The 11381-nt window shown below is 33.2% G+C and overlaps 1 protein-coding gene and 1 long non-coding RNA gene across 2 annotated transcripts; one reads left to right on the top strand and one right to left on the bottom strand.

Moving 5' to 3' along the window:
- Positions 1–1656: 1656 nt before the first annotated feature.
- Positions 1657–7915, top strand: LOC107962253 (guanylate-binding protein 1). Its single transcript, XM_016898571.2, has 14 exons — positions 1657–2261; positions 2947–3108; positions 3198–3263; positions 3375–3518; positions 3664–3777; positions 3963–4064; positions 4217–4402; positions 4481–4570; positions 4647–4781; positions 4882–5004; positions 5323–5408; positions 5514–6126; positions 6246–6323; positions 6562–7915. The coding sequence occupies exons 1-14, from the start codon at positions 1995–1997 to the stop codon at positions 7603–7605; spliced, it is 3210 nt and encodes a 1069-aa protein (XP_016754060.2). The 5' UTR covers positions 1657–1994; the 3' UTR covers positions 7606–7915.
- A 32-nt stretch (positions 7916–7947) lies between these two features.
- On the bottom strand, positions 7948–8802 carry LOC107962254 (uncharacterized). The gene is made up of 2 exons (XR_001701553.2): positions 8393–8802; positions 7948–8273 (listed from the first exon to the last, which is right to left on the bottom strand). It is a non-coding gene; the product is annotated as an uncharacterized lncRNA (long non-coding RNA).
- Between the last annotated feature and the right edge of the window lie 2579 nt (positions 8803–11381).

The following is an 11381-nucleotide window of genomic DNA, read 5'->3' as shown; positions in this document are numbered from 1 at the left end:
ATTGTATTTAATAATAATTATGTTAAAATATGATTAAATTATTTAATTTATATTTTTATTAAATTATATTTAATAATAATCTTATTAAAATTTAATAACAATAACAATAATCATCTACCTAACAAAAATTATGCTAAGGGTATTCTAGTCATTTAAGTATTTTTTCTTATACTATTACAACAGTTATTCCATCCAACCAAATCCAAGAATACTATTACAACTCTATTCAATTGTTATTCAATTCCATTGAGCTAAATAATTAAATTATTGATTACAATTTTATTCTATTACAACCTTATTCTATTCACCCTAATCAAACGTGATGTAATAGTATTACATTTCTTTGAGGGCTTTGTTTCTATACTGGACTAGGCCATGGTGGCCTCTGTTTGTATGGGATTTTGTTTCTCGATTTTGTAATCCTTTTCTCTATTAAATGAAATCGTATCATTGTTTAAGCAAAATTGAGGCAAAAGACTAAAGGCATCAAATGCATGATTTAAGACTATTTAACCAACTTTTATAATGTTATGGCCTCAATTGATTTCGCTGGAAATTGTCATATTACAAAGGTTATTTTATAATTGGGACCATTAAGACCAAATTCCCTCGTCTTGTTATTATAGGTATTTATTTACATTTGTATTACCTTATGTTATAATTATATTTAAAGTTGATATTGTATGTATTTAATAATTTAACAAGTTGCATTATATTAATTTTGATATTTTGATATATTTTTATTTATTTACTTTTTGTTAAGGATAAATGATTAAAATAGTCACTTTTATTTGCCTTGGGTTATATTTTAGTCACTTATATTTGAAATGTTACGTTTTAGCCACTTACATTATCATTTTGTTACGAAATGGTCACTCTGCCATTAATATTTGTCACCTCCCAAATGGCAATCTGACATGATAATTAAAATGGGTTTTAAATGCTAACGTGGATGAGAAAAATTAATTTTTTTTACTAAGACTAGAATATAAAATTTTGCCCTAAAACCCAATTTGCTCCAGTCTAAAAAGAAGCAACATTTGACTTTTTTTTTGTTAATTTACTTTCTACTATTTTGGTTCAATAAAGATAATTATGAAAATGAATGATTTTTTTTAGTTGAAATGGAAGCAAAAACCAAAACAGACTAAGTGTTATTTTTTTTCCGGTTCAAGGATGAATCTAATGTATTGGTCTTGATTATTTCGGGAAACCAAATTAATATTTTCTTTTAATTAATTTAGAAAATTCAATCAATTAAGTTTATTTAATTAAAAAATAATTAATTATTTGGTTGGACATCTACGATGGTATTTAAAACCCATTTTAATTACCACATTGGACTATCGTTTAGAAGGTAATAGATCTTAACGACAGAATGACCATTTCGTAACAAAATGAAAATATAAGTGACTAAAATGTAACATTTTAAATATAAATAATTAAAATACAACCTAATACAAATAAAAGTGATTATTTTGACAGTTTATCCTTTTTATACATAACTTAGTTTTCTTTGGGGTTAAAAAATATCTTAGTTTTATATTCATTAATAAAGACTAAAGTCAAGAAGGAAGTAAGAAATAAACTAAAAGAATAAACTCTTGGCCACCAAAAAAAAAAAAAAACCTAAAAGAATAAACTCTTGAATAAAAAGAAAATCCGAAAACTCCTTTATTAACAAGCTGTCGTTCAGCGTATGAGACTAAGCAAATGGAAAGACTAAAACACCCTTACGCTACACGCGCATTAAACAAAGAAATCAAGTACATCAGCGTAATTTCGTATTCATCACCATCAATATAAAATAATAAAAGCCCATAAGCGTGTATCGCTTCATTTCCCTCCCCAATTTGAAACCTTTCTCTGTGGGGTGGAAAACCCAATATAACGTTGCAAGAACATAGTCCCCAATAAACTTTCTAAATTAGAATCAAAAGCGAAGAGAAATTAGAGAGAAAAATTAAGTGAACAACGCAGGATCTCAAGAAAAGATGATGAGATTTTTTGGTATGGGAAAGGACTCCACCGTCGATGTGTCGCCGCAGTCATTCGGTCATTCGGCGTCTGCATCAGCGTCTGTGTCGGCCGCCCCGGTGACTGGTCCCGCAAGGCCGATTCGGTTGTTGTACTGTGACGAGAAAGGGAAGTTCCGGATGGATCCGGAAGCGGTCGCGGCTTTGCAGCTTGTTAAGGAACCAATTGGGGTCGTTTCGGTCTGTGGCCGGGCTCGTCAAGGCAAGAGCTTTATTTTAAATCAGGTAATTTTATTTGTATTTTCTGTTTACTTGTTTTGAAGACAAATTGGAGGAAATTTATGTTCTTTCGGTGTTTTCGTAGGCGAAATAACGAATTCTAAGGTTTGTGATTTTAGTAGTAGGGATGCCGTAAATTTAGGGGTTTAAAGGGATCAAGTGTGGAATGTAGCATTTTGGTTTAAATTTTCTGTTTTTAGAAGCCTTCATTTATTATACCCGTGATATCAACATCAAATTTAAGTTTCTGCAAGTGCATTTCAGCTTATAAAGATACAACCAACGAGGTTGAGTACTATGCTTTCTAGAAAGATCTTAGGTAGAGGTAATTATAGTTTCTGAGTTACAATTTATAAGCGAGCATGAGTGAAGAGATACTTATATTTATGCGTCCGATGTGAACATGTTCACTCTGTGCATGGGAGTTTAATGCAAATGCTACTATAAAACTTAGTTGAATGATCCAAGTCTGACCAGCTGTTTATCATTTTCGATAGACCTAGATTTGAGATGGTTTAGCTTGTATCCTTTTGTTCTCAATCTTTGGAGAGGGTGGATATTTGAGCTATGTTTGGTTTCATGGTTAAATATTATGTAATTGTAAATGATTTTCCCTAATTGAACCTTGTATGGCATCTGTTTTTTTTTTTTTTGAATCAGCCTTTGATTTTTTATTTTTTATTTGCTATAGCTACTTGGAAGGAGTAGTGGATTTCAAGTAGCACCAACTCATCGTCCGTGTACAAAAGGGCTTTGGTTGTGGAGTGCACCATTAAAGAGAACTGCTCTTGATGGAACTGAGTACAATCTTTTGCTGTTAGATTCTGAAGGAATAGATGCCTATGATCAAACAGTTTGTTTTCGCTTACCTTTTTGACAATGGATTGGTTATTAAGTAGTTTGATTGTTTTGACTTATGCTTGTATCTTGTAAACTTGACAGGGAACATACAGCACACAGATTTTTTCATTAGCTGTCCTCTTATCTAGTATGTTCATCTACAACCAGGTCTGTATTTTATTAAAGAAAGTATTGATATTTTTTTCCTTTGGACTGGCTTGTTAACGAGGGTCTTTTTACCATTTCCCCAAGTTTTGATTGTCTACTTCTGATATTTAGATGGGAGGTATAGATGAAGCTGCACTGGATCGTCTTTCTCTTGTCACTCAGATGACAAAACATATTCGAGTTAAAGCTGGAGGAAGAACAACCTCAGCTTCTGAACTAGGGCAATTCTCCCCCATCTTTGTTTGGCTTCTAAGGGTAATATTTGACTACAAACAGACCCATTTAAAATCTGTTTTATTGTTGGTTATCCTGTGTTTAGTTCTTTATTATGGATGTTATGTTCTTATGGTTGTCAAATCTACTTTCTTAAGTTCTATATTTTAAAATATTCTTCTTGCAGGATTTTTATCTGGATTTGGTGGAGGATAATAGGAAAATAACTCCCCGTGACTACCTAGAACTTGCTTTGCGGCCAGTTCAAGGTAGTGGGAAGGATATAGCTGCCAAAAATGAGGCAAGTCTTAACATAAATTTTAATTAGTGAAGTAAAAGAAATCAATTAATTCTGTGGAAGCTTGATGACAAATGAAAACGAAGTGTCTTTAAAGTGTCTTATTGATTAATATGCAAAATTTGTTGCATGGTTATGCATGCAAATTATGTGATAGACACTGATCATTTATGTTTAATTGTTGATAGATCCGAGACTCTATTCGAGCTTTATTTCCTGATAGAGAATGCTTTACCCTTGTGAGGCCTTTGAACAATGAAAATGATCTGCAAAGGCTTGATCAAATTTCGGTCAGTATCCAACTGTTCTCATATATGCTATTCCCTCTCTGATTTTTTATCATCCTTTTGCCTCCTCTTTCTCCTTCCCTCACCCATTGCGGACTGTCTTTTTCGTTTAGCATGTATAATTTCTTTATTAAGACCTTAGGTTTTGTGTGTAGCTTGACAAACTGAGACCTGAATTTCGAGCTGGGCTTGATGCATTGACAAAGTTTGTTTTTGAGAGAACGAGGCCGAAGCAGGTTGGGGGTACTGTACTGACAGGGCCTGTTCTTATTGGTATCACACAATCATATCTGGATGCTTTGAATAATGGTGCTGTGCCCACAATATCTTCCTCATGGCAGGTTAGTTACCTTTATCTGGAAATGCTATGGGATATGTCATTAAGTGGAACCAAATAGGGTTAATAGTGTTATTTTCAGAGTGTTGAAGAAGCTGAGTGTCGGAGGGCATATGATTCTGCTGCGGAGATTTATATGTCAACTTTTGACCGTACAAAACCACCTGATGAGGTAAGTGATGTCTTTATCATAATTGTTGTGTGGCTGTTTTGATAAATTTTTACAATTCTAATCTTGATGGTCCTAGGTGGCATTGAGGGAAGCCCATGAAGAAGCAATTCAAAGAGCGCTGGCTGCATACAATGCCAGTGCTGTAGGGGTTGGTTCGATGAGAAAGAAATACGAGGAGCTTCTAAAGAAATTCTTCAGAAAGGCATTTGAGGTATGCAGTAACTCAAAGGTTACATTTGTAGGCTAAGTCTTTATTTCTATGTTACAAAATGAATGTTTTGCCTCTAATTATGGGTTGGTCATTTATGCAGGATTATAAAAGGAATGCATTTATGGAAGCGGATATGCGTTGTTCAAATGCCATAGAAAGCATGGGAAAGAGGTTGAGAGCAGCTTGCCATGCCTCTGATGCAAGTATAGATAATGTTGTGAAGGTAAGTGGTCATTATCCGCTTGTCCTTATTCTTCTTGCAAAGGACTTTGACCTAATTGTGCAACTTTGTTTCTTCTCATTATCTTCCGTTTGAGATGATATTCCAGATTTAGATTTTAGATCACAAATATTGTAAGGATGAAGGCTAGTTAACAGCCTACCTAAGTGGAGTTGTCTTCTTTTGGCTTTCCTTTTCAGTTATAATTTATTACCTTTTTTTTTTATCCTATGGAAAGTTCGATTTTTCCTATGATATTATGTGATAATGGGTTTTTCCAAATGATGCCATTCACCGGGTTTGACTAAATGTTATATGCAGGTTCTTGATGCTCTTCTATCTGAGTATGAAGCATCATACCATGGCCCTGGAAAATGGCAGAAACTGGCTGTATTTTTACAGCAAAGGTTTGTATCAATTTTTTTTTTCATTAAGATGGTCGTTCCAGGTGTTCTGGGGCTTAGGTGTCTACTTTTGGATATTAACTTTTATCTTTTTATGCTGTCTATCAGTATGGAGGGGCCGGTACTGGATTTAACCAAGAGACTTATAGATCAGATTGGATCAGAGAAGAGCTCCCTCATATTGAAATGTCGTTCAATTGAGGATAAGATGAAGTTACTCAGCAAGCAACTGGAGGATAGTGAGAAATATAAATCCGAATATCTGAAGCGATATGATGATGCTATCAATGACAAAAAGAAACTTGCTGATGAATATGCGAACCGTATGAATAATTTACAAGCTGATAACAGTTCACTGAAGGAAAGATGTTCTAGTTTAATGAAAGCAGTAGATTCTGCCAAGCAAGAAACGTTAGACTGGAGAAGAAAATATGATCAGGTGTTGTCGAAGCAGAAATCCAAAGAAGATCAGGCCACCTCAGAAATTGAAGTGCTCAAGTCGCGGAGCACTGCTGCTGAAGCTAGGCTGGCTGCTGCTAAGGAGCAAGCCGAGTCTGCACAAGAGGAGGCGGAGGAGTGGAAAAGGAAGTATGACTTTGCTGTTAGAGAGGCAAAAGCAGCTCTGGAGAAGGCAGCAATTGTGCAAGAGCGCTCAAGCAAGGAAACTCAACTTAGGGAAGATACTCTAAGAGAAGAGTTTTCACATACATTGGCTGATAAGGTGCCCTATTTCTCACCTCACTTTCATACACATTTTTGTTCACTCAATCCTGTTTTTATGCTACTGTAATGTGCAGCAAGAAAATTTGATTTGTTTTTGTACTTATGAATTTGTTGCAGGAAGAGGAAATAAAGGAGATGTCAGCAAAGATTGAGCATGCTGAGCAGTCCTTGACAACTCTGAAGTTGGAGTTGAAAGTTAGCTTCTTATGATTATTCATTTCTATATATGCATTCTACATGTAATGCATTGGAATATGGTTACTTATTCTTAACTATGATTTATAAATGACACTCAATCAACCACTGCATGTAAACATCACACTAACTGGTTTACGAGGCATACATTTTTCAATTTGACTTTATCTTTGAAGTTGCATGTGGTTCTGTGTATTTTCAAAGGTTGCCGTATTTAACATTGGGAAATGCTCTGCAGGCTGCTGAGGCAAAGATTAAGAGTTATGACACAGAAGTATCCTCACTAAAGGTTGAAATCAGGGAGTTAATTGACAAGGTAGAAAATACTAATGTCAAGGCTCTGTCATTTGAGAGAGAAACGAAGATATTGGAACAAGAGAAGACCCATTTGGAGCAGAAGTACTCATCCGAGTTCAAGAGGTTTGCAGAAGTTGAAGAAAGGTGTAGATCAGCTGAGAAAGAAGCAAAGAAAGCTACAGAATTGGCTGATAGAGCACGGGCAGAAGCAGTAGCTGCTCAAAAGGAGAAAAGCGAGATACAAAGGATGGCAATGGAAAGATTGGCTCAGATTGAGAGGGCCGAGAGGCAAATTGAGAACTTGGAGAGACAGAAAACAGACTTGGAGGATGAACTACATAGGATACGTTTGTCAGAGATGGATGCAGTTTCAAAAGTCGGTTTGCTAGAAGCTAGAGTTGAAGAGAGGGAGAAAGAGATCGAGTCATTATTGAAGACAAACAATGATCAAAGATCTAGCACAGTCAAAGTCCTTCAAGATCTTTTGGACTCTGAACGTGTGGCTCATGCAGATGCAAACAAAAGGGCCGAAGTACTTTCTCTTCAGCTGCAAGCTGCACAGGCAAAACTCGATTCACTTCAGCAGGAGTTGACTTCTGTTCATCTCAATGAAACGGCATTGGATAGTAAGCTCAGAACTGCTTCCCATGGAAAGAGATTGAGGGCAGATGATGTGGAAATGGGGGTGGGATCTGTGCAAGATATAGACATGAGTGATAGAATTTTAAGAGCAAATAAGAAGTCCAGGAGCACTACTAGCCCCGTTTTGTATTCACAGTCAGGTGATGGTGGATCAGTGTTCAAAGGGGGTGATGACAACCAGAATCCGCAAAACAATCAGGAGGATTATACGAAGTTCACAGTACAAAAACTTAAGCAGGAACTGACGAAACATAATTTTGGGGCGGAATTGCTTGGGCTGCGTAATCCAAACAAGAAAGAAATCCTCGCACTGTATGAGAAGTTTGTTCTGCAGAAATCATAACAATTTTTTCAGTTGATTAAATGAGTTGTACAAGGGTAATGCATGTATTCTACCATGTAGCTGATAATAATTATGTGTTATTAGGCTAGGGAAGGAGAAATTTATCAACTCCTGGAAATTCTGACCAACGTACGTTAATCAAAAGTCGATGTGTCTTTTGTTTAAATATCGATTTTAAACCGACGTTTAGGGTAAGGGTTTGTTTGATAGATTTGTAGCTTAGGTAAGTACGCTAATTTAAGGAACGGTGTGATCTTTTAGCAGTTCAGATTGTGACCTCATGAAGGAACATTCAAGTTTGATGATTTTATTTTTCGTCTTCACCTGATTTACTCTAATTAATTATTTTTTCTGGAAATATAATATTATTGATTGTAACAGTACAAAGGTAGAGATACAGGAACATTGGAAAGTTAGACGAGATTACAATTAAAGATATGGAATGCAAGCTTGATATAAAATCAAGTCGCACACCAAACAAGAACAAACTACACTTGTATGAGGTCTTCATCACCTCAAAGAGAGCAAAGTAAGACTCAAGCCACTCCATGGATGAATCTAACATGTTGAGACGAAAGTTGCCAGCAAACAAGTGAACACATCACCTTGAATTGTTGAGCCCCTTTCCATGTCCTTTTTCCGGTGGTGATGGATACAACATAGCAAACCTGAAAACAACATATATGCAGTTGCTAAAAAACAAAATAGTCGAAATGAGCTATAGAGGACTCGAGAAATAAAACACGTAGAATTTGAGAAACATGAGCCTCTTAAGGCTCGAGAAAACCTCTACAGGGGAGGACCCAAAGGAAACCATTGGGTACTTTTGTTATGCCGAGAAAAAAGAAATCTGTCTTCCACAACCGGAAAAGGAGGAGCTGGCAGTGAGGAGAAAAAAGAGAGGGAAAAGAAGAGAGGAGAAAGAAAAGAAAGGTAGGGAGGGACAGAAGGAATACAGGATGGTGGAGAAGAGGTAGGTGGGTGGCGGCACCCGAGAGCATCGACTAGTGAGAGGGGGAAACCCAAAGCATGACCCACCGGCACGGGAAGAGGGAGAAAACAACGGGGGAAGAACAAAAGAGAAAAAAGGATAACAGAGGGAAGGAAAGGAGGAAGTAGAGGATTTGGTCCACCGCCGTCAACGGAAACCGATAAAAATACTCTTTTTTAGACAAGGAGTGAGCTGTGATCGAATTAAGTTGAATTAAGTGAAAATTTTTTAATTGAAAATTTTTTAAGTTAATTGAGTTCACGATTCTTATTTTATTAATCTAACTCAATTTGAAATCATATATATTTGAAATTATTTTCAAAGTAAAAAAAAATACTTAGTATGATAAATTTAAATCACTAATTAGATCCCAGAATTATTATTTTAGAAAATTTTTAAATTTTTTATATCTTTTTAATTTTTTTAAAATTTTATAAATATTCTGAATTTTCAAAATTATTTTGAATTATTTCGTAATTTTTGTTAAGAGAGACCAATTTGCTTATTTTCAAAATTACAGGGACCAAGAGTGTATTTATATCAATCTGTTATTTGAATTATTTGAATTATTCGAATTGTGAAATTCAACTCGACTTGAACTCAGAACTTGAATAATTCGAATAACTTGAATAACTCGATTTGATTAACTTGAAATTAATTTTTTTTAATTTTTTTAATTTATTTTTTTTTGTGTTGACATATTAGTTTTTTTTTAGTTAACTCTTTTTCCTATTTAAAAATTTAAATCTAATAGTTTTTATTGTTAAAATTCTTATATTAAATCTTTAGTGTGATATTTTTAAATTAAAAGAAAAACCTGAAAATATTAATATTGATTTCTTTTTTTAAAAATAGTCATTTGAATTTGTCATGATAAAATAATTTTTTATTAGAATAATGTTCTCGAGAAAAAAAATAATGTCAATATTTTCATTGAAATAGTTATTAATATTTAACTATTTAAACTAATTAATGATAGAGAATCAAATTATATTAAAAATTAAAGTATATAGATTGAATCTTAAATTTTAGCATATTATTAGAATAATGTTTTCAAGAAAAAAATAATGTAAGTATTTTGATTGAAATATTTAATAATATTTAACTATTTAAACAAACTAATGATAGAGGATCAAATTATATTAGAAATTAAAGTATATATATTAAAATTTAAGTTTCAACATAGTATAGAAGACAAAACTGAAATTTGACCATTGACTTATAAAAAGTAGACAACACCGCACTAATGGGCGCACCGTTTTTCTACTATAACTAGTATGTACTGGTACTGGTCTGTTTCAATGCATCATTTTAGATTTATCAATATTTTTTTAAATATTTAATATATAAAATATTTAAATATATCAAATGAATTAGATTAAATAATTTTAAATATAAAAATATTAATTGATTATATAAATTATTCATCAATAAACTTCACAAATAAAATTTCATCATTTAATAAATATAAAATAAATAAGGGAAAAAATATCACAAATTAAACAACAAAATTATCCACAACATTATTTAAGAAAATCTACAATAATACACCCCATACTAAATATATAAAATGAAAGCTTAATAAAAAAAATACATATAAAGTTGTGTTTGGGAAGTTTTTAGAAAATTTATCCTTTTTTTCTAGAGTTAGTTTGTTATTTAGTTTAAATTTTATTAATATATTTTTAAGTTGATTAAAAAAATATTTTAACATTATTCATGCACGATCGGTGCACAATATTTCGGTTAGTGCAATTGGAATTGATTAGAACGAGCTGGAGCACCCGGCGTGGACTCGAATTTAAATTGGTGCAGAAAAGAGAAATGGTCATTCCAATTTATTATTAGAACGGTGTGCATTGGCTAGTGCAACTGAAACTGATGCGAAACTGACTACATTGCTTATAATACAAAAAAGAAAAGACAAGGAAACTCAAAAGAAATGGAAAGTCACATGTAAATTTCTAAGACCATTAAAGTATTCAAATTATATATAACTACGTAATATTTTAATGGAAAAAGTTTATGATGTTAATTATATGGACTAACTAATGATATTATAAATTTAACACCCCTTACCTAGATCGTCAACGATTCTAAATAAACAATGCTACACCTAATACCTAAAGGAACTTACATATTTTCTTAACACATATATAGATTTTGGGAAACATATTTTGGTGATGACGGTCAATAAAAACAAATTTCCAAGTTCGTGCAATTCAATAATCAATAGACAATGGTATCGCATGAATTACAAAAGTCACTTAAACAAACTTTAAAATTCAATAATACGGTAATATCCTACGTACATGCCTCATTGATAGTAACTTATACAATATAAAGGACTCAAACATGTTTACACTTTGCGTGATGTGACTCAGCTCGATGCAAAACTTTAGTAACTATCTCCTTGCATTTGATCTCCAACCTACGCGTGAAAAAAAAAAACCAATCCAATGTGCTAAGCATACCTTTATGCTTAGTAGTACTCAAGTGAACTACAATAAACATACATTTTTACAAGCTTTATAAATTACTAAAACATAATATAAACAAATAGTATGCACCAACTTATAATAGGTAAAGGGATCATTCTCACCAATTAAAGCATGATTGATTTATTTACATACACATATATCTAGACAATTCATTATGGCAGTATAGCATAATTTTTCAGTTCAAATTTTATTGACAACCTTTAGTAATATTTGGTGACTCATACATCGAACGTACGAAATATTGCCATCCATCAATCTAATATATGTATCGAAGTGCTCCACCC

Source organism: Gossypium hirsutum, chromosome A06 (genome assembly GCF_007990345.1).
Source record: "Gossypium hirsutum isolate 1008001.06 chromosome A06, Gossypium_hirsutum_v2.1, whole genome shotgun sequence".
In the NCBI taxonomy this organism is placed as follows: Eukaryota; Viridiplantae; Streptophyta; class Magnoliopsida; order Malvales; family Malvaceae; genus Gossypium; species Gossypium hirsutum.
Note: the sequence above shows the minus strand (reverse complement) of the source record. Positions and strands in the feature narration are given on the sequence as shown.